General features: G+C 41.1%; 1 protein-coding gene across 16 annotated transcripts in view; it reads right to left on the minus strand.

The window, feature by feature from the left end:
- The window catches only part of SULF1 (sulfatase 1), a 175,509-nt gene that overhangs the window by 60,609 nt on the left and 91,399 nt on the right, over positions 1-23,501 (minus strand). For 13 of the 16 annotated variants that reach the window (XM_077876650.1, XM_077876644.1, XM_077876647.1 and 10 more), the window contains 3 exons: positions 22,138-22,210; positions 21,599-21,830; positions 8,617-8,856 (listed from right to left, as the gene is read on the minus strand). In XM_077876650.1, coding sequence (XP_077732776.1) covers positions 8,617-8,856; positions 21,599-21,770 — 412 coding nt within the window. In that variant the 5' untranslated portion in view covers positions 21,771-21,830; positions 22,138-22,210. Of the gene's footprint in view, positions 1-8,616; positions 8,857-21,598; positions 21,831-22,137; positions 22,211-22,669; positions 22,876-23,501 lie in introns of those variants that run through there. The other 3 variants (XM_077876655.1, XM_077876658.1, XM_077876652.1) reach the window with 2 other exon arrangements.

A 23,501-nucleotide genomic window follows, 5' to 3' on the forward strand; every position in this document is an offset into this window, starting at 1 on the left:
TCATGACCTGAGCCAAAGGCAAACGCTTAACTGACTGAGCCACCCAGGCACCCCTAATTTTTCTGATCTTTAAAAGGCCGCCATCTTTCGTTTTAGGGGGAAACGAGGGTTGGCAGATGCCTTCCATGTCAAAGCCACTTTGCAGCTTCATCAAGCAGGTTTTACAGGTGCCTCCACTTACACACATAAAGATAGTTCCTGGATGCCTCGCCTGGGAAGACAAAAACAGGCCCCAGATTCAGGCACTTTATCGGTATCACTGTTGAATCAAGTGCATTTCTGAATCTCGCACTTGCCCGCAGCACATCATTTCTGTGTCCTTGTGGGCTAGCTGGCTCGCTTTCGTCCTTACTATACAGCTACCTGTAGGATACCTCCATCTGAATGTTTCCTCGCTTTTAATACAATTGCCCAGAACAGAATTAATCCTTTTCCCTTCTGAGTTTACTTCTCTCCTCAGATACTCTTTTATTCTCTGTAAGAATCGTCTTCCTGGTTGACCAGGCTTGGCACCCCGGAACCTTCCCCGATTCACCTGCTCCTTTGGTTCCCTTGCTAAGCCGTCACCACCACCTGAAGGTTCTATGTGGATCACAGCTCTCAAACCTGCCCCTCTTTCTCCGCTTACTTGACGCCCCTCAGGAATGCTCGCAGTCTCCTGCCAGCTCTCCTAGCCAGGCCTCAGGGGTCTTTCCATTCTGAGCGCCACCTTCCTGAAGACTGGCTCTGGTCACATCACTCTGTTGTCACAACTGTGGATGGACCTCCCCACCCCCCAAGTTTCACTTGACAGAAACAAGTTTCATTTGATAGCATGCCATGCAAGGCCACCCTTGGATCTGGACAAAATGCCTCTCCTTCCAGCCCAAGCCTGCATTTCTGTTATTTGACCCTCTCTCCAGAGAATGTGTCTTCTCCATTTGCCCTGGTTTTCACCTCTCCTGCCTTTGCCTGTGCCAGTCCTCTCATCTCCCTGCTGTGTATCAGGCTAGACCAGGTGCCATTTCAGTTCCAGGCTTTGCCCAAGTGCAAAGTGATTTGTCTCTGTGACTCGAATGCTGTCTTCGCTCTACTGTCATGTTCGTATGTAAGGTAATTCCTCTTAGACTGTAAGGCTTTGAGGGCCAACATTGCCTTGGCCTCATCTTTGTACTCCCCCCGTTTCCCATCCCTGCACATAGCATAGGGGGCTTCATAATTTTTGTTTCTTGCACTGGGGTTCATGGACCTCCATGTATTCTGGGGATCCTACATAAGTTCTAGACTTATGTTTTCACTTGAATTATAAGTGCCTGAAGGTGATATTTCTGATTAGATTTATTTTCTTCCAAAAGTTAACTCAAGTTTGAGAAATGTCTATTTGTTGGATGGATGTTTATATGTTGAGTCTGCAAATGAGTGAATCAATCAAGCGGTCAATTGGCCAAACGCCAATTGCAGATTGACGAGTGTGGGACAAAGTGTCAAAGGATCTCACGTCAGATATGACTCAGGATTTCCCTCTGAGCTATGTGCAGTAGGAATTCTAATGAGGGATTCTTATCTTTAGAGACCAACCACCTTTTCACCTAGAACCACAAGATGATTTTCCTTTCTGACGAAAGGCAATGTGACTTGGAGTCAGAGGCAGAGGACCAGGGTCACACCCCGCCAAAATTACTTCAGCAGGGGACTATTTCCAGGAACTTTTCATTTAATAATCTCGGGCCCAGCTCTTTTCTCTGGCCTGCTCCTCATCCCCAGTGGTTTTCCCCACTTTTCTCTCCCTTTCGTCTTAAAAGAAGTAGAAGAGTGCTGCGGTTTGGAATATGAACCTGCCTGGTTCATAGGAGGAGCTGGCCTGCCTGGGTTTAAATCCTGGCTGTGCTATTTGCTAGATATCCGTCCACAAGCAAGTTACGTGGCCTCTCTTTACCTCTAGTTCTCCATCTACAAAACCATGAGGATGGTAATAACAGTGGTAGGATTGTTGTGAGAATCCGATGAAATTAAAACATAAGTGAGACACTTCAAACAGTGCCTGGCACATAACAAGGGTTTATTAAATGCCGCTGCTGCTCGTATTATTAGTAGCAACACCACTACCTTTTTTCTCCCAACTCTGTGTTCTGATTTTAAGTACTTTACCATTCGGCGGTATGAGGAAATCTTGTTTGACTTCTGCACTTGTGCATTTGAAAACATTTCTTGAGAGGTTACATATTTTTCCTCCCCAATCAGACTTACTTCGTGGCAACAGGTTCCCTTTGGGCTTACATTTTCCTGCTTAATTAGTTTTTTCGATTTTTCCTGCTATGTTCAGTTTTGTTCTCTGTTTTTTCCTCTGGGGGCAGCCGTGTTGGGTCATTCCTGCCCTTCCCTCATTGTTTGACTTGTTTGGTTATTTAGCGCTGCTTTCTACCCATTGCCATGGCTATTGCCCCTCCCTTAATCCTCCCCTTATAAACTATCCCTTCAAGTCTCTTAATAGTCCTTGGTACTTGTCAGAACTCCCTCCAGGTTTTTGGTGTCTTTGTGCTAATGGAGTGTAAAATATGTACTCAGTATTCCAGATGTGCCCTCACCCATCACACTTGTTCCAAGAGAGACCAGGACCTCATGCGTCACCACGCGGCACCCCCGGTGCTGTTGGCTTCAAGTTACTCTGGCCTTTCTTGTTGCCTCGTAACATTGAGACTCATTTGTAATCACCCCTGGCCTCTTTCAACATTATGCTTCCTGGCAGCGCTCTGCAATTGATTATCTGGGCTTCTAATTATTTTCCTCCAGATGTATTAAATCTCTTTCTCCTTCCCTAAGGTGAATTTTAGTTTCTTGCCCATAATGCCATTAGATTATATGCAGTACGAAGTTTTTCTTATCCTTTGGCATTGGCAATTCAGTCAACTTGCAACAATGGGAATATACTGCTAATAGACCATCTACCTGTCCTTCTGTATCACTCTCCTCTCTGAGACATCATTAAACACTTCCCTTCATGGCTATTTAAGAAGCTGGTGGGAGGGGGTGGTGGTCTGGTGACAGGGAGAAAGATCAGAAAGACCTGATTATAATTACTGTTGACTTTAGCCCATGCTACTTCTGTCCAAGACTATCTCTTACATAATGCTTTAAAAATTTCCCTGCAACTCTTTGAAGCAAAGGCCTTTAAGGCAGCCATGGGAACTATACAAAAGATTTCTGAATGTGGAGAAGTTAAGTCTTATTTAATGTAATAAATGATGCACTAATTGAGCTTTTACTCCTTGTCATTGATATGGGAGTTAGTACCAGGATTTTACTGGTAGTAACTAACAAACTAACAATATATATACATTTTGAACCAGGTTAAAATTATAATTCCCCAACTAGATTATAAATCTAATTAAGACAGAGATCTTACTTTATATCTCTTCATATCCTAGCATTTAGTGTAATTCTAAACACATGTAGTTCAATAAATGTATGTATGCTATACATCATGTTACTATCAAAAATCTGTAATACCATAACTCATTAAAATAAGAATGAGTGTGTCTTACTTTAAGAGAACTCTACATTAAAAAAAAAAAAAATCCCAAGTTGGATGATAAAGTGTATTTGCTGTAAGTGACATAAATAAATTTTGTAAAATGAAAAGACGTCAAATCAGAAAGTCAATTTCTTTGTCTAAATTATTTTGTTATAAAAGAATTCTCTACAAAAGAATTTACTGCAACTCTGCATTAAATATTGCCCCCTCAACACAAGTTATATGAAGTAAAATGAGTATGACTAAAATTTAATTCATTCATATCATGTGTTCTGATTATAATTTGAACACCACAATCTTTAAATGAATCAATATGAAAATTACAGGGATTATAATAAAATTACAGTATAATTTTGGACAGGAAAGAAAACCTAGGAATCATTTTCTTTCCTCCATTAGATATACAAGTTGGAAAACTAGCTTATGCAAGTTCTCCAGACAAATTAAAGGCAGAGGTGGAACGTGGCTCTAGCTCTCCTCAGTCTTGATTCAGGGTTTTTTTTTTTTCTGACATTTGATGTTATCTCTCAAACATTGATTGTTACTTTTACCTTAAAACTTATGCCAGGCTTAACATTCAAGTCTATATTCTCACAAGAAATTTATATTAGTTTTTTTTTTTTTTAGCAGATAGGCAGGATATTCATTTTTATGATAGATAATCCAATATCATTCCCACTTCACTTGTCAGAACATAAAATGCAATAGACATGTTGCTGTATTTTCCCCTTTTGAACATTTAAGCTGTTGGAGAGTCATATTTTCCATGAGTAAAGTTTGAAAAAATTCAGGCTATAGCCAGTCCAAAAATATGCTTCATTTCTGAAAAAGAAAAATCATGTCATACAAATGGTAAATATAATATTGGATCAATTCGAATTCATTGAAATCCATGTATTCTGGATGCCTCCCAAAATCAGCCTCTTAGTAATTTGTCTTCTTGGAGTTTTTCTTCATAAAACTGATTACTGCCTTGTGCTTTTTCCCTAGATGAATATTTACGTATGATACACATTTCAGTTTCTTGCATTATTTTTCTTAGGTTCTCAGCTAAACGTTCGAAATAATGTATTCATTATTAGAAACACAATAAAATCTTTATATATTGGCTTTCCCCCCTCTCATTTAATGGCTTATAAATAATTATGTTGGTTTAATACTTATTCACTAATTATTTTAACTTCCTAAAATGCCCATCATCCTGATGTGTTTATTTGTGTATTTTCAAATGGGTCTCTGTCCCAGGTTAGATCAATAAACTATTGTCACAAAGGCCTCTTTGCTTCCAAATTGCCTGAGACACTTCAGTATTTTCCCATCAAAGATAAATGTAAATTATATAGATCTCTATCACTGCCATTTTAGTCTTCCAGTTTGTACTTTTGTCTGATTCACTAATGGGCACCTCGAAATTTATTTTCTTCTGTGCTTATCATCCTTTTTCTATTTCTAACTATTTGGAAAAGTACCTGTTTCCTTTAAAGAATTTCATTTTCTCCATAAGATGACTCACTATAAATTCAATTATTATTTAGTGTCTAGACCCCTGCACAGGAGGTTGGCCTTGGAATCAGACTTAGTTTCCAGGAGCAAGTCATCTATCCTTGGGAAGACAACAGTCTGAAGCAGGTGACCAGTCCGCACAAAAAGCCTGACAGTTGTCATTGGGGCAGTCTTATGGTGTACACTGTCATTCTCGACCTAACCCATGCAGTTAGAGTAGCGCACTGAAAAGAGCCTTGAAGAGCAGGGTCCTGATAGCTGCTCTTCCCATGAGCACATCAGATGTGTCACTTTTGATCTTGTAGATGTAAATTTGCTCACCAGAAAATAAGGGAATTGAACTAAATTATCTCTGTTTCATCCAAGCTCTTATAATCCATTGTGGGGTAGATATATACAATTGCATGGTATGATCGAAACAAGTGCCAGAATACACAATATTTCTTAGAAGCAACTGATCTATTTCTATCTTGGTGACCCAGTAAACTTCGGAATGGATGGTGTTTCAATTTTTGCCTTTGCCACCTGGAAAATGGCACTCTTTCTCCACAATTCCATGGCACATTGTGTATACTAAGCTTTGCCTTGCCTTTTACTGATACAACTCTTCATTTCTGTTTGCCAAGGCCCATACGGTTTTGTATCCTGTTATGTTTTACGTGTCTCTGAAGGCATTTTTGGAATGAGGCATGATAGAAGCATACATAAAAAGGTAAGATGATGAAAAAAAAGGCTCTGGAGTCAGACATGCTGGATCCATCCTATCACTGGTTAGCCTGTTACCTAGGACAACTCTCTTGAGTCTCTGTTTCATCTTTAGTAACAGAGGCAAATCCTTTCTTTTGAAGTTTCTGGAAAAATTAAGTGAGACAATTTAGCTAAAGTGTCGCTGCACGGTAGGTAAGCAACAAATACTAATTTCCTTCTTTTCCTCTTTTCTTTTTTCTACCTAACTTTATTGAGGTATAACTGACAATCAAAAAATTGTAATATATTTGGGGCACCTGGGTGGCTCAGTCTCTTAAGTAACCGACTCTTAGTTTCAGCTCAGGTCGTGAGCTCAGGGTAGTGGGATCAAACCCGGAGTCAAGCTCTGCGTTCAGTGTGGAGTCTGCTTATCCTTCTCTCTCCCCCTGTTTGCATGTGCTCTCTCTCTCTCTCTCTCTCTCAAATAAATAAATAAAATCTTAGGAAAATTGCAATGTATTTAAGATATACAATCTGATGGCTCGAAATACATAAACATTGTGAAATATTCATCACTGCCAAACCAACCAATATATCCATCACCTCACACCTCTACTATTTTCCTTTTTTTTTTTCCTTTTGTAGTGACTCCACCAAAAATCTATCCTTTCAGCGAATTTCAAGTGCACAATACAATACTGTCAACTAGGGTCACATTGCTATATACAATTTCTTCAGAACTCACTCATTCATCTTCTCACTTTTTCTTGATTTGCCCTGAATCAAATGAGCAAAACTCAGTTGACCACTCTAAGTCCTGGCAGGTTCTCTGTGTCATCCTGCATCTCTATTTCTTATGACAGACATCGTCCATATCACTCTGGAGATGGTGAGAGTCCTGACCCTTCAAGCCTTATATCTGCTACTAGGTTTTAAATTACAGGGAGCCAGGGAGTTGAAAGGCATTGATTTCACATGATGCTTCTCATGAACAAAACACAATTTGGTGGTTAAAATCAGGAACTAGGGCAGCCCAGGTGGCTCAGCGGTTTAGTGACGCCTGCAGCCCAGGGCCTGATCCTGGAGACCCGGGATCGAGTCCTGCGTCGGGCTCCCTGCATGGAGCCTGCTTTTCCCTCTGCCTATGTCTCTGCCTCTGCCTCTCTCTCTGTCTTTCATCAATCAATAAATAAAATCTTAAAAAAAAAATCAGGAACTAAGCATTAGGAGAACATTTCTGATTTTGCTTCTGAGTTGGTCACACAATATTTGAAATCCCCACCTTAGTTATAAAACAGAGCCAAGTACATTTGCTGTCTCTGAACTCTACAGGGATATTTGATGGATTCGCAAAGTGCCTTAGAGCTTGCAGATGAAAGGTACCATAAATTTAAATCACTTATGTGAGAAAACACACTTAGGATAAGGCACTTCGAGTAACCTAGTTTCTTTCCAAAGCATAAGCAAACACCCTTGAGAGTCATGGGAGGAGCTTCCTCTCTGAATGGAGATCTTGAGATGTTTGTGAATGACCATGCTATCATAGTCAAAATCAATATTTTTATCCATGAATAACAAGTATTAAATGCCCACAGAATGTTCTGCAAAGAAGCAAATGGCTTCATATTTTCCAAGTCCAGTGGGAAAGATTAATTTCATTTTTTAAAGGTATTTAAGAGAATATATTTGTCTGAAACTCTTTACTTTTCCATCTTCAGAATAGAAAATTTGTAGACTTGAAAATCATTTCCAACGAGTTTTAATGATGATATCTTTAATGCTTATAAGTTTAGGTAGCTCTGAAAAAAACTATATGCTTTGCAGCCCTTCTATAAACATCCTTGTTGCCTTTCATGAAGAAATGTTTGGAAAATCCAACGAGAGCATCGACATGCTGAGAATTCTCTTGGCCTTTATGCAAAGGCTTTGGAGGCTAAGCTTACCTGAAGGAGCCTTACTTCTTTCTTAGAAAGACTGATATGACATTTATGACTTTTCTTGAAAGAGGTCCCCAATTTTAAAAAGACCAGTTAACCAGAAGCCTCTTGTTGCCCTACGTAGGTTAAACAATGACAGTAGGGGTAGAATTGGGATGTCTTTCCTTCTTGGAAGATGGGCATGAGGGACACCTGGGTGGCTCAGTGGTTAAGCATTTGCCTTCAGTTCAGGGCATGATCCTGGAGTCCCGGGATCGAGTCCCACAACTGGCTCCCTGCATGGAGCCTGCTTCTCCCTCTGCCTATGTCTTTGCATCTCTATCTGTGTCTCTTGTGAATAAATAAACAAGATCTTAAAAAAAAAAAAGGAAGATGGGCATGAACACCTGGAACCTAAAAAAAATCCCACAACCTGAGCTAAAGAAACTCCAAATTCTATCAATTAAGAATGAATAAATGAATGAATCATAAGGTACAGCTCATTGGTTTCTTCATTCAGTTGTTTATTAACTCAAAAAATTATTTTCATCATCTATTGTGTCCTAGATCTTAGAGTAGATGCTAAGCAGTTTCAAAACATTTAATGATTTCTCACTGAAACAATCAGCAGGAATTTACCGACACCTAAGATAAGCCTCAAAGCGTGCCCAAATCCCTTGAGATTTGGGAGGTAGAGGTAAGCAGGTAAATGGGGTGAACACTCTTCTGTTCCAGATCCTCCAATCATTGGGTGCTCTGAAGAATATAACACTTTCATAATGTGCCCACTGAGAACCACTCTTTTTTTCTAAGGGATCTCTTATTGGTACATTCTTCAGAGTAAAAAAAGGATGGAATCGGAAGGGTACTGAAATAGAAGAGAAAAGCCTACACTACTTCCATTTACTGGAACCTTACATACTTCATTATACGAGGCATTTTTCTGTATCTAAGAAGTACCACCAGAGGTTCATGGGCAAGGAGGTCCACTAACTTTACCTGTTCTGTAGCCAGTGTTGTTAAGATATACAGCAAAAGTCCGAGGTTCGTGCATCGCCTGCCATGAAGGGGAAGAGCAGTTCTCATTGTTGGTGTAGACATTGTGGTTGTGCACATATTTTCCGGTGAGCATGGAGGACCGGGAGGGGCAGCACATGGGGGTAGTCACAAAAGCGTTGGTGAAGGTGGCCCCCCCGTGCTCCATAATCTTTCTTGTTTTGTTCATGACTTGCAGGGACCCTGGAAGGCACAATTCCAGCATTGTTTAGCAGAGCGCACCACACGAACACCCATTTATGCCGTGTCACTCAGTGACTCTATTCCCTTGATTTATTAATTTCCCTCCGTTGGCTTGAAGGAGTCTATAATTTGACAGCTCTCATTTCCAGAACAAAATTAAACATTTGGGATCCGACCATCTCAAGCATTTTGCAGAATAATAAACACATTTCAGCTTCTCTTCTCCTTACTCACAAAGAAAAAAATGCAGGCTAATCTGATAATTAAAGCTAGAATTTTAGATATGGAGCAAATTCAAAGCCCAGCAGCTTTCTGAAGATTACCAGGGAACAAGAGCCTGTTACACAGAGCATCAAAACTCCAACCCACCACATGTGCACAATGCTTATGACATCACAGAGGTTACTAACTCTAGTGTTTTAATTGTATGAAACTGAAGAGGAAAACTATTTTTTTCCTATTAAGTAAAAGTCCCTCCAAAATGCCTGTCTTTAATTTAAAAAAAAAAAAAAAATCTTCATTGTAACTTGGTATCCTCTAGCAAAGTCACCAAATACCTGCCAGTTTTTCTACCAGGAGAGCACTGCCAGTTTATATTTTCACCTGTTTACGTGTAATATTAAAAGATAGATCGTTCGCTTATGAAAAGAGCTATGATTCTATTGCACTCAAAAGTATTTGCATAGAGTAAAATATTCCATTTTGACTGCAAAGGATGAAATTGTAACATAAGATTGCTGAGGAAGAAAAAAACTACTTCGATTACTCTATCCAGTCAAACACTGCAGCTGAAACACATCCAAATACTGCAGGAAAAAAAAAAAAAAAGCACAGGCTAGAATTCAATAGTCTTTTCAGGACTTGTCAAGAAATGCACTACAGAGCACTCCAGCCAAGCCCATTGCATTTGAATCCTGGAGCCTCACATTTCCAACAGGTCCCACTTCTTCCAAAGAAAGGGAGAAAGACTATGCAGTTTTCCAGCAAGGAAGGAAATCGTAATGCAAACCAGGCAAGCATTCAGAGCATAAGAGAAGCGTGCAATGGTCCAAAAAGCCACAGTTAGCCTGATTTTTTCACGTATTAGCTTTTCCTGTTCACATGAATCATATGAAAGCAGGAGGAAGGTTTCTAATTGGGTCTCATTAGAGCTCCCTAAAATAGGCTTCAGTTAGGAGGATTCCTAACTGCTTTTACTCCTCTGGTTGTCTTCGGGGGATCAAGCAACCTTTTTGTAATTGGTGAATAACATGTAGTGAGTGCCCACTTCATGCTGAACATTCTATCAACCTCAGCACTCTGGGCTGCTCCCCCAAGTGTAGCATTAACAAAAGAAATGGAAAATTCTCTGCTGCCTTGGTCTTTAGCAGTAAACTATCTAGACGAGACCCTACATAGAGAAATCACTTGGAGATATTTGCAAAGCAACATAAGAGTGTGGAGATAGCAGTAGTGGTACAAATAAGGTTAGAGAGGACTGAACAGGGTGTTTGATAAGAGTTCTGAAACAAGAGATGAGGACAAATGGAAGGGGTGCAGGAAGAAAAACAAAAGATGGGCGAAGTGTGTTAGTGGCACACGTGGGAGAGGATGGTATGTGCGTGCTCTGGACGTGGGAGAAGTAGAGGGATGAATACAGTACACTGATTTCCTATAGAATGAAAAAGACTGTGAGGAATTCTCTTGCCGAAATGTAAGAGGTAGAGTTAGAGAGTGGCTTCAAGCCTGGGCAGAGATATTTGGATTTGATAGAATGGCCAAAATAAAGGCAGAATAGGTTCTTTGTCAAAGGCATGAATGACTTGATAAGGAAAAAGTCTTCGAGGGCTGTTGTTGTGGCAACGGGGGATGGAGGTACGTGCACTGAGGAGGAAATAGGCTGGTTCATCAAGGTTACAGCCGAGAGGTCGCTGAAGCCATCAGGCCACGAGGCAATATGGACTTGAACTGGATTGTGCCTCTAAAATAGAGGGAGCCTCTAAGAAGCAGATCCAAGAGACGCTGTAATGCATCCGAAGGTAATGAGTTGACTAATGCCTTCATGTTTTCAGCACAGGAAGAAACTGGAAAAGTAATGGTTTTGCTGTTGCTCAAGAAGTAACTAAAAAGCCGTATGCCCTGTAGAAGATCAAGGAAGTCCATTTCAGAAATGTGTTTTATATTTATTGATCATACAGGGGAAATATCCTGGAGATGGAGATAAATAGATGGATAGAGACATGGTAGTGGGGAGAGAGCTAAATGGTCACGTCTATTCACTTATTCCCCCCTCCTCTTTACATCTCTGCAGTGCTTCCTTTGTGTAGTATCTCAAATATTGGGAAAACCCAGCAAACGCTACTTCGCCTACTACACTCTTTATTACGGAGAATGGGCCGTCAATTTCCTTTATGAGCCTTAGCTGATAACTAAGCAGCACTGGAAACCATCCTCCAAGGTCCTGAGTTACCTGCAATCTCCTGTTTACAGACTCATCTGGACTGCAAATATGGGATGGTAGATGGAAATCTGATCTAAGGTCAAATAATCTACAAACTGTCCCTAAGCCTTAGCCCAGTTCATAATCTGGACTTGCATCAGTAAGGGCTCCCCTCCCATTCTAAATGCCACTCTTTCAATTAACTAAGCTGATCATGTCAAGGTCCTAAACAATCTATCCAAATTCTAAGCAGTCCCCAAATCAAAGGGATTGATGAGGACACTTGGTCCCCGGAGTCACCGTGGTGACCACTGCAGCCCCACCATCGGGATTCCTGAAAGTTTCTCAGTAAAGAGAAGATCCTGAAACAATGTTCCTCCAACTTAAAAATCACTTGGAGAGCATGTTACATCAGAATTCTGAGCCCGCCCTGAGATGCTGATTAAGAAGACTTGGGGAGGCACCAGAGAATTTACACTTCTAACAAGCTCCCTGGTGAGCCTGCTGCTTCCTGTCCATGGCCCACACTCACACTCAAGAGAAGTATTCCAGGTTGGACACAGAGGCTGGGAAGCCTAGAGCCTAGAGAGACTTTAGCAGGTGCCCCTAAGTAGCTCAGCCCACTCCCGAGGCTGTAAGATGCTGCAGAAAGGAATCAGATACATCTATGTCCTGCTTACTCTCAGCCCAGTTCTCTTCTGAGTGTCACACCCGCAACTCATTTAATCCTGATGATACACCTTCGTAGCAGATGCTCTTAATCTATTATTCCCATATAAATATCACAGATGCTAAAACTGAGGGCCCGATGGGCTAAATAACATTCTGAGGGCCACATGTACCCTAGGTAGCAAAGCCAGGAAGCAAATGCAGGCAATCTGCTCCATAGACCATGCTCTTAAGCTCCATCAAAGCTGAGTACTGGCTGTGACATTGACATTTTCAAGACTGAGAAACAGAAAAGGTGTCTGCTCATAGTCAAGAGATGTCTTACTTTCCACAGTCTGATATTTCACTTCATCTAGCCTCTTAGAGGAGACATTGACTCACAGAAACGCCTGCCTCCCGCCCGCCCTCTCTTCAAGGGCTGATGTGATTCTCAGTAGCTCAGGCCCAGTGAGGGCTGAGGGGGCCTGCAGACGTGTCTGTCTTCATCACTGACAGCCACCCTAGTGTGAGATGCCGCCCTTGATCTTGGTGGGTTCTCCGCAGATGATGGAGCATAGGGACCCTACCCCTTCGAGCTGAGTTAATATGCAAGAGGAAGGAAAGCACAAAACACTTCTTTTTTTCATGGCCTTGTACTGCCTCCCTCACCACTGACATTGCAATACTGGCTTTTCATTGGGAAACTCTTCCCTAAGCTATTCTGTAATGAAATTCACCATTTTGCACTTACAGCTGTTGAGATGGATGAATGGGATGATGTCCTGCCTCACTGGTGGAAGAGCTCAGTTTTGTTTTAAGGTGCAGCTGCTCACCGCTCTGAGTTTCAGGACTTCGGTGCCTAAAACACCAACTGTGCTGATTCTCAATTATTAGAATGATTATTTCACAGGAATGATAAGAAGCTTAAGGCCAAAGACTCCTATAACAAGATTCACAAGGCAGGGCTTAGGAGGGTAAGAACGAGAAGAGAAAGAGCCCTGAACGTGAACTTCTGGGAAACATCTGGATTTTGGTATAGATCACCTTGAGCAAGTCACCTCCTCTCTTTTGATCCCATGTCTCAACTGTAAAATGGAGCTAGGAATTGTTCCCCAGCTAGATCACAGGGTTCAAATGGCATAACGCTATTAGAGCACCTCACGCAAGGCGTGTGGTCAGTGGGGCTGGGATGTCACTCTGTGCTCACCTCAACCCACCACATTAATCTTCTCCTTTTTCATCCCGCTGTCTATAATCTACATCTGAATTCCAAAAGCAGGAATAAGAGTAAACAAGTTGCCAGAGACTGAGTATTTGTGTCCCCCCAACCCCCGCCAAATGTGTATGTTGAAACTTAATGACCCAGGTGATGGTATTAGGAGGTGGGACCTTTGGGAGGTGAATTAGATCATGAAGGTGAGGCCCTCATGAATGGGCTAATGTCCCTATATAAGAGACCCCACTAGGCTCTCTGGCCCCTCCTGCCATGTGAAGACACATAATAAGACAGCCATCTAGGGGATCCCTGGGTGGCTTGGCGGTTTAGCACCTGCCTTTGGCACAGGGCATGGTCCTGGAGTCCCGGGATCAAGCCCACATCAGGCTCCCTGCAGGGAGCCTGCTTCTCCCTCTGCCTATGTCTCTGCTTCTCTCTCTCTCTCTCTCATGAATAAATAAATAAAATCTTAAAAAAAAAAAAAAAAAAGACAGCCATCTATAAGCAAGGAAGCAGGCTCGCACCAGGCACTAACTCTGCAGGCACCTTGATCTTAGACTTCCCAGCCTCCAGAACCATGAGAAATAAATGGCTGGTGTTTATAAGCCACTCAGCCATCCAGTCTATGCTACTCTCTTATAGTCTGTTCAGGAGACAGAGGTCAGTGATCATTTCTATGTTTTAAGACTTAAAATGTTAATGCTGGCTGATAGTTAAAAACATCAGTTCTCTCCCCCTCCACATACAATTTCCCTACCTCCCCTTGTGCAAGAAGCCTGACTTCATTATCATTTAAAATTGTCCTTGGAGGTCGAAGCTTGACAAGGATGCTATGAAGTGACTGTAATTGGGTCCAGTAGCTGGTGGGGAGGCACTGCTGATGGGCCTGGCTGGAGCACAGAGATGGCCCAGGCCACAGCTGAGTCCTAAGTCTGCCAAGAAAAGCTGTCCCAGCGCCAGAGCTCCAGGTGGGGACTGGGGACGTCTGCATTGTAACCGCGATCAGCTAGGTCAGCAATGACCAGGAGCAGAGAAGTGGCACTCTTCAGGAACCCTGCAAGACCCACCACGTTTGCAATTTCACGGGAATATTTTTTAAAAATCAAGGTTCTGGGAACAGTACTTTGGATGATGGAGTATGGGATAGGTTACTAAGACCGGATGGAACCGTGGCCAGGAATTTAAATCATTCTACACACTCCAACTCATTTATTCTCACATCATCTGCGTGAAAAAGGTCAGCAGGGAGAAAGATGTCCAACTTCTCTGAATGACTTTTCCAAAATGACACAGAGAGTTTGAATTACTTCATTTACATGTCAAACTTTACAAGACTTTACCTTTCTTTTTTTTTTTAATATTTTATTTATTTATAAATAAATAATATATTTATTTATAGAGAGAGAGAGAGGCAGAGACACAGGCAGAGGGAGAAGCAGGCTCCATGCACCAGGAGCCCGATGTGGGATTCGATCCCGGGTCTCCAGGATCGCGCCCTGGGCCAAAGGCAGGGGCCAAACCGCTGCGCCACCCAGGGATCCCCACCTTTCTTGATTCAAGTATCTTAGCATTTGATTATTCAATGTTTTATACTGTCAAACATTAAAGTTTTTTCTTCTTTTTTTTTTCTTAAAGATTTTATTTATTTATTCATGAGAGACACACAGAGAGAGGCAGAGACATAGGCAGAGGGAGAAGCAGGCTCCCTGCAGGGAGCCCGATGCGGGACTTGATCCCAGGACCCTGGGATCACGCCCTGAGCCGAAGGCAGGCACTCGACCACGGAGCCACCCAGGTATCCCCAAACATTAAAAGTTTTCACCAGGCCTGTTTATCATGTCTGGAAAAACTCACAAAACCAGAAATCCAACACATAAATATTGCCATCGTCATCTCTTAAGGAAACTTTAGGCATGTGGGATTCAAATATATCTGGTTTCCTAGAGAGACACGCCTCCTTGAGCAATAGACAAGCAAGCATAACTCTTATTAATTGTACAGGGTTGTTTCTAGATGTCATCATTTTATGATAAGCTATGCTTAATGCTTTAAATACGTAAATGGCCTGTACTAAATACATCTGTATTCTATTGCTATCTTCTCCCACCAACGGTTATTGTTATAGTAAAGTATGAAAACTTAAACAATGATACTTCCAATATTAAAAATGGCTCTATTGATCAATTGAATATTTTAATTCTGAAAGCATAAAGAAAAAATAACAAAATAAAAGAATATACCTTTTTTTCTAGCAAAACAACGGGATTGGAGGGGAAAAAATCCCAGGCATTTCAGCGAAAGTCGAACAGAGGAGGCAAGATTGGAGAAGAGACCACGAAGAAGATAATAAACCTGTCTAGAATGTCTCCAGGACACCAAGAGTCATTTTTTTCTCCTAAAGAGCAACAGGCCATTAAAAGTGGAGACAAATGGGACGCCTGGGTGGCTCAGTGGTTGAATGTCTGCATTCGGCTCAGGGCATGTTCCTGCGGTCCGGGGGTCAAGTCCCACATCAGGCTCCCCACAGGGAGCCTGCTTCTCCCTCTGCCTATGTCTCTGCCCTTCTCTCTGTCTCTCTCATGAATAAATAAATAAAATCTTTAAGAAAAAAAAAAAGAAAAATCAAGGAGCTTTTATCTTTTCTGTTTTTCACATTTGATAGAGAGGTGGGTGTATAGTGCTGTTCCTGAACATGAGAAAAACAGCAGTAGGGGCATGATGGTAAATGGCAACTGCTCCTTGGCCTAAATGTTGAGGTGCAATGGAGAGTGGTGGGAGCCATGAGGACCCAAGGACATGCTCCATCTAGTGGGGCACTTGGATTCTTCTTTAAGCGTCAACCTGGCTGTGGTCTCATAGGAATGCAAAGTCTTATAGTTCTAGATTTTCAAAAAAAGTCAGAATCTTGATTTTTTTTTAACATGAAATCTTCTGATTTTTAAAATGTTGTCTTAATTTTAAAAAAGTATGTTGGTCAAGCAAAACACATCTGTGGGCTGGCTCAGTACTATAGATCCCAGTTATGACCTGTGATTTAAAGAAACAAAGTATTATGTATTTCTTAATTCCATGCATGATCTGAAAGAAGCAATGGGCCAGCCCAATTTCTTAAGAATTTAACAAATGCCACATTGAGTCAGATCAGCTCCACATTTTGTTCCTCAGAGTGGCACCAAGGGATCCTTTTGGAAAGATTTAGAGCCTAATTTCTTTGACTCTAGTCTCAGAAAGTTTGGGGAGTTCCACAAGCACTTTTGATTGTGTTCTTTTTTGGCTTATAAAATACCTTAAGTGCAGGAAAATACTAGAATAATGTGTCTCCTAGCTTTAATAATTTTATTTTTTTCTCTTTCATAAGGTTTATTTTTTTACTGGATTTTTTTTTTTTACTTTAAAAAATTTACTTAAATTCAATTAATTAATATATAATGTATTATTGATTTCAGAAGTAGAGGTCAGTGATTCATCAGTCTTATATAACACCCAGTGTTCATTACATCACGTGCCCTATTTAATGCCGATCACCCAGTTACCCTAACCCTCCTGCCCTGCTGCAGCAACCCTCAGTTTGTTTCCTATGATTAAGAGTCTCTTATGGTTTGTCTCTCTCTCTCTGATTTTGTCTTGTTTTATTTTTCCCTCCCTTCCCCTATGATCCTGGTTTGTTTCTTAAATTCCATATATGAGTGAGATCATATGATAGATAATGGTCTTTCTCTGACTAATTTCACTTAGCATAATACCCTCTAGTTCCATCCACATCGTTGCAAATGGCAAGATTTCATTGTTTTTGATGGCTGAATAGTATTCCATTATATTTATATAGATCACATACTGGGTCACAAATTAGGTCTCAACTTGCACCAAAAGATTGGGATACTTCCCTGCATGTTTTTGGACCACAGTGCTTTGAAACTTGAACTCAGTCACGAGAGGAACTTGGAAAGAACTTAAATACATGGAGGTTAAAAAGCATCCTACTAAAGAATGAATGGGTCAATCAGGAAATTAAAGAAGAATTAAAACAAAATTCATGACAACACATGAAAATGAAAACACAACTGTTCAAAACCTTTGGGATGCAGCAAAGGCGGTCCTAGCTTTCGTATTTTTAAATGTTAAGCTTTTAAATTTAAGCTTTTAAGAAAGTTTAATATTTGATGATAATTGGTCCAGATGTAGTTTTCAACTTTTAAGACAAAATATGGATATTGATATTCTTGGTTACTGTTCCTTCTTCTCCAGTGTCTGTGTGTTTTTCTAGCTTTAAAAAAAAAGTGTAAATCTTCCACCTATTAATATAGTCTAAAAACCTGAACTATTTACAGGCATAGACACAACCTAAGCTACCTTTTTAGTTGTGCGACAAGTAAATCCAGAAGAGGACTAGTGGTTATGTCATTTCACCTTTCTACAGATTAACTTTTCTCCTGGGATAACGATCTTTGTCCTATCCATTCAACTTGGGTGGGATGAAAACAAGTGCAATAATGAGAGGGAATGTTCTTCGGAAAAAGATAATATGCAAGGTTCTAGCACTTTTATTAATGAATTCCTTATGTGTCTTACTCCCTTCACAAAGTACTAGTTTATTTTATTTGTCCTCAGACAAAGTTAAGAGAGTGGCCTCCATTCCTACTGAGTAAGAGCTTTCTTTCTGAGCTTAAATTAATAAACTCTGATTATGGCCCTTCTCAGTCTTTGTCTTTCCAGACAAAGAAGTAGAATAGTTTTATTCTTTCCCCCAAAAGAAAAGCATCCTATTACAATTTTTGTCATTGTTCTTCTAAGCCTTTTCTAAGTCTGTTATATCTTTCTGGAGGTACAGTAGCCAAAATTGCCTGCAGTATTACAGGTGCAAATAGTTTTGCTATCCTAGTCTATTTATGCATTTGGCAAGCATAATTACATGGAAGTAAAAAAACAAAAAACAAACAAGACGAAATCCAACCATATCAAACCACAATGAGATACCACCTCATATCCACTAGGATGGGTATTATAAAAACAAAAACAAAATGCCAGAAAAGAACACATGTTGGCAAGGATGTGGAAAAATTGGAACCCTTGTGCACTGTTGGTAAGAATGTAAAATGGTGCAGTTGTTATGGAAAATAAAATGACGGTTCCTCAAAAAATTAAAAATAGAATTATCAAATGATCCAGCAAATCCATTTCTTGGTATTTAACCCAAAGCATTGAAAGCAGGGTCTTAAGGAGATATTTAAACACTTATGGTCATAGCAGCGTTATTCACAATAGTCAAAAAGTGGAAGCAACCCAAACTTCTATTAATAGATGAATAAACAAAATGTGGTATATACATACAATGAATATTATTCAGCCTTCAAAAGGAAGAAAATTTAGATACAGGCTATAACATGGATGAGCCTTGAGGAAGGGTATTAGTCTAAGTGAAATGAGTCAGTCACACACACACAAAAAAACCACTTTGTCTTTATCTTAAGTGGCATAATTTCACTTATGTGACGTACCTACAACAGTCAAATTCACAGAGGCAGTAGAATGGTGGTTACCAGGGTATGGGAGTTATTGTTTAATGGGTATAGAATTTTAACTTTGTAAGCTGAAGAGTTTTGGACAATAATTGCATAACAATGTGAATGTTCTGAACACTACCGACCTGCACACTTAAAAATGGCTAGGATGGTAAAAATAAGTGGACAAAAAACAACTGAAGTCTAGAGCAGTTAGGCTCAAGAAGGATTATTGAGACTCTTAGAGGAGACAAGGTAAAAGTCTTCACCAGACAGTGTCCACTACAGACAGCATAATTGTTAGGGCAGAGAAAGGAGGTATCTTCTAAAGTCTTCTACCTCACGGGTTCACTGTGGTTCATCACTGTGTTTTGCCGATGAAATAATAAGACCCATCTTATGCTTCTGTTATCTCTCTCTTAGAACCTAGAACATTGCTATGCATGTGCAGTGTGCTTTTAGGAAAGGTTCAATAAATATTTGGTGAAGGACTGATGGAAAGCATCATGGTTAAATGTCAGCGGTGGAGACCTAGTCCTAACTGGTTCCTATGGGAACCTAGGACTAGTAAGTTCATCACAGCTTACATGACTTCTCTAAGTCTCATTTTACTTATGCAGTAATTGAAGAGTAAGAGCAACTACTTCATAAAGTTATCATGAAGATTAAATGAGCCAATACTTAGCATGTATCTGGCTAGAAAATCAAGGAAGGAGGTAGAGACAACTACATAGGAAGTACATACATACCCGTCTATGTTGTATCCGTTATAGTTGTATCTATCGTACCCGCATGCTTCCAACAGAAGCCAGTACTTAGTGACTGCTCAGTAAATATTTACTGGATGAATTAACTAACTATAGGGTGAAACTAAAAGGTGAAGTTTTGAATTCTGTTAAAAATAAATTTGTCAAATAAGTCCTTAATTTATTTTAAGGGCAAGAACACTATATTGAAGAGGTAGATTATGACAGATACTTGTATTCACTTCTGATATTTTTGTTAGCTTTGTCAGGCCCCTGTAGGTCCACTTGGAATGTTTTTAGCACCTACTATATTCCCAACATGGTCCCGTATCAGGAACGCAACATGAACAAAACACTACCTCACTCTCAGGCCAGTGGAAGAGACAAATATGGAAGCACATGATGGATTAAGGGCCATGCTGGAGGCATGTCCAAGGTGGTACAAAGGAAAGGTCCATCCACTTTGCTGGGAAGAGAGAATGGTTTTGGTGAAGAAAGACCCCCAAGGGCAAGGCAACTGAACTGGGTCAAGAAGAATAAGTAGGGCTGGAGAGAGGGGGAAAGACAGTGGAGACAAGATGTACAAAGGCATGAAATATAGGTGACGGAGATGAAACTACCAGACACCTTACCTTCAAGGATATGTAAGTAATTTCCACGAAGCACTGAGCAAAAGTGGGAAAAAAGGGAATAGTCCCATAGATATAGGCAGGGGCCAGATGGCCCAGAGCTCATTTGCCTACAGAAGAGAGTTTCTTAATTCTCTTGCCAAAGAGAAACCATGGGGAGTTTTAAGCAGAAGAGACCTGATCAGATACTTGCATGATAACTTTAGTCATGGAGTGAAGAATAGATAAATCAAGTCTATGGGAGACAGGTGGGTCAGGTGACTATCAGGGAAAAACTAGGAGGTGAGAGAATGGTCTGGAGATCATGGCAGTAGTGAAAGGGGTGGATATAAGAGATGTTAAAGCAGGTGAATCCAAACATGTTCACTTCATTTTTACTTGCTCTCTATTTAAATGAAAAGTTAAACCGTAAACTACATACATACTAAGTCGTATGCCTCCGAGACTACATTTGGGCATGTTGCCTGAAAATCAATGCTCTTATTTAAAAAGTGAAGTGAGAGACAGCAGACTCTGCAGGTCAACTTCAACAATCATTACCTGCTGCTGGTTTTTAGTGTGTGTGCTTCCAGCTAAACTGGGGGTTAACTCTGTTGGGATTCCATGATTTAGTTTCAAACTGGAAATTCCAATCTCGTTCCATGAAGACCAACTTCCAGCATGGAGGGTTTTATCCTTAAGAACTAGACCCAGGGGAGCTCTGTAAGGAAGCCCAGCATGCTCTGCTAGCACTAAGTGTAAAAGATACCAGATTGAGTGTGATGGGTAAGCCCAGCTCAGCGATTCCCGAGAGTGAGGAATTTGGTTCTAGGAATGAAAATGAGTGCTGGTGACAATTTCTAAGGACAAGCTTTTTATCTGTCCTAAGGTACCATGGAAGGTCATACCTAGACTTACAGACAAGACCACAGAGCTGGGCTATTAAAGAAAGTGAGAAGATAAGCAACTGAATCAGATAAAAGCTCAGCTGGACCCACCAGAATTTGGCAGGCTTTCCGAGTGTTCTGAAATTGGCCCATTTTTTCTAATTCTTCAGAAAAGCATCATCTCTAAGGTGGTAGTAATGAATTATCACCAGAAGGTACATAGGATACTGCAACTTTCAATATCTAACAATTACCACAAGCTGTGACTATATCATTCCCTTTAATAATAATAACTGTTAAGAGAGAATAATAATATCTATGTTCATATACATGGCATAGAATTACAGCCATAACATCATACTCTTGGAAGCAATTTTGCCCAAATATTTAAAAAAATTTCTTGAGCAAGAGCTTCTCAGGTGCACAGTCGAATCCTTGACTTCTGTAGTATTTTCACTTGCTCTTTTTCTTCCATCCTCCTATGATTCTAGGCCCCTCCCCAGGATGTTTCAAACAGCCAAGACCAGAAAAGTAATGATGAAACAAAACCCGAATGCCTGATAATCAATACAAGTTCATTTTATAAACTCAGGTTGCTGATTGAGAGCCTCTCGCTAAGAGCCAAACCCCCAAACGTTCCCTCGGTGTTACTGATCAGGCGAAAGGTCAGCGAATCATTCGAGCAAAAGAGACTAACAAGTGAAAAATCCAGCATCTCACCCAGCTCCACGTCCTGATCATCGGTGAGCACAAGAATAATGTTGGGTCGGATGTTTTTTCGTTCCTGCTGTATCCGTCCTCTGAACCTCTGGGATCTGACAGTGGAACAGTGGCCCCCCAGCAGTTCTGTGGCCAGGACAGCCAAAACCAGAGCACAGCAAGAATACTTCATTGTGTTGGGTCCAAGGTCACAAAACCGACAAGACGTCTCAGCCTCCTGGTTTCTGCAGGTCTGGGCGGTCAGAGAGAAAAGGAGAGGGGGAGAGGAAAATGAAATCCAAACCCCAAACACAGTTGCAGAGAAAGGGCTACAACTAAGGGAGAGCTGGCACAGGAGCTATTGGAGAGAGGGCTGCACATGAGTCACAAGTGGCAAACCCTCGCGGGCGCTGGGGAGGATTTTAAGCACTTGATTATTTTGCAAATTCACTTATGTCCTTTATTCTCATTCCAACTTTTCCCATGTCAAAATTCATTGCCAAAATATAATTTCCAACACAGAGCTCAAATGTAAAAAGCCTCCCGACAGGAGCTAATACCTTGAATTAGGTATCCTGGTTGAATGATCAATTCCTGTACCCAGAGGTGTTCAGAACATCTGCAGATGGGGGCCTAGAGGGGGAGAAGAAATACAGAGGAAACGTCAGTCAAGGATCTTTTTTTTTTTTTTTTTCAGTCAAGGATCTTGATACAGATTTTGGTCTGAAGTCGTCTCTTAAAATGGCATATGATACGTGTGTGTGTATTCAGATCTACACACACACACACACACACACACACACACACACACACACACTGTACTCCAAAAGGGAGAAACAGAAAAAAACAATATTCAGAACTGCTAAAAATGACTCCAACAATATCTTCATTTCTCAGTGAGCTCCCTAAAGTGGGGACAGGGGTGCCATCCCTGCTCACACTCTGACAGTACCTTAAGCATCCCCCAGAAAACTCGAGATTGACCAGGGGGAGCCAGCGGCACCTGTGAGACCACAGTGGGATTGCAGGGTACTTAGAACCGGGGAGCGGCTGGCACGAGGGGGTGTGCTGGGGGGGGGGGCGCTGACTCACCTGCACAGACACTGAGTACTTATCAAGCAGAAGAAAATGCAAGGCTGTCATTTGTCATCTGCATTATGTCACTCACTACCCAGGAGAGTTCTTTCTGCTGACAAAGACTTCATAGTAAATGACTGGGAGGGCAACCTCTCCCAGCCCCCGAAAAGCTCCTAACTGTCCTTCATCAATCACCAGGGGAAGGGGCGCTTCCTCCGGGCGAGGCTTGTCCCTCCGTCCGGCCCGTGTCCTCCGCGCGCCAGCGCCTAAGGGGACAGAGCCCTCCTTCAACTGTCAGCCCAGCCTCACTATTATCGGGACCTGGCGCAGCGCCGCCAGCACCGAGGTTTTGCCGCAGCACATCTAAACCTGCAAAGCAAAATGATTGATTGGCTCTGAAGCTGGGGGTTACAGGCTACCCTTCCACATTTAAATAAATAAATAAATAAATAAATAAATAAATAAATAAATAAATAATAAAGATCTGGAGGGGAGGGCTGCAAAATCTTTGCAAATCTGCCCAAGAGGAGACCTTTGAAAGGGTTAGAAGAATGCCCCTTTCACTTTAGAGCACCAACCTGCTGAAAGCGTTTCTCTTGGACTTGTGATAGCAAGCTCATTAAAAAAAAAAAAAAAAAAAAAAAATCTTTCTTTTGGATGTCATGAGGGAACGTCTGCATGGGAATTTAGGCCGCCCTAAAGTTAATTAGATAGCAGCCTGCTTTGTCAGCCACTCTGTCCCCACACACCTGAGGGTCTGTATTTTGAATTGCAACAATAAACTGGCATCAGATAAATAAGCATAACGAATTAAGTGTGAGAATTGTATGGCAGAAGAAAAGGGAGT

The sequence above is a fragment of the Canis aureus genome, chromosome 28, assembly GCF_053574225.1.
Source record: "Canis aureus isolate CA01 chromosome 28, VMU_Caureus_v.1.0, whole genome shotgun sequence".
NCBI lineage: Eukaryota > Metazoa > Chordata > Mammalia > Carnivora > Canidae > Canis > Canis aureus.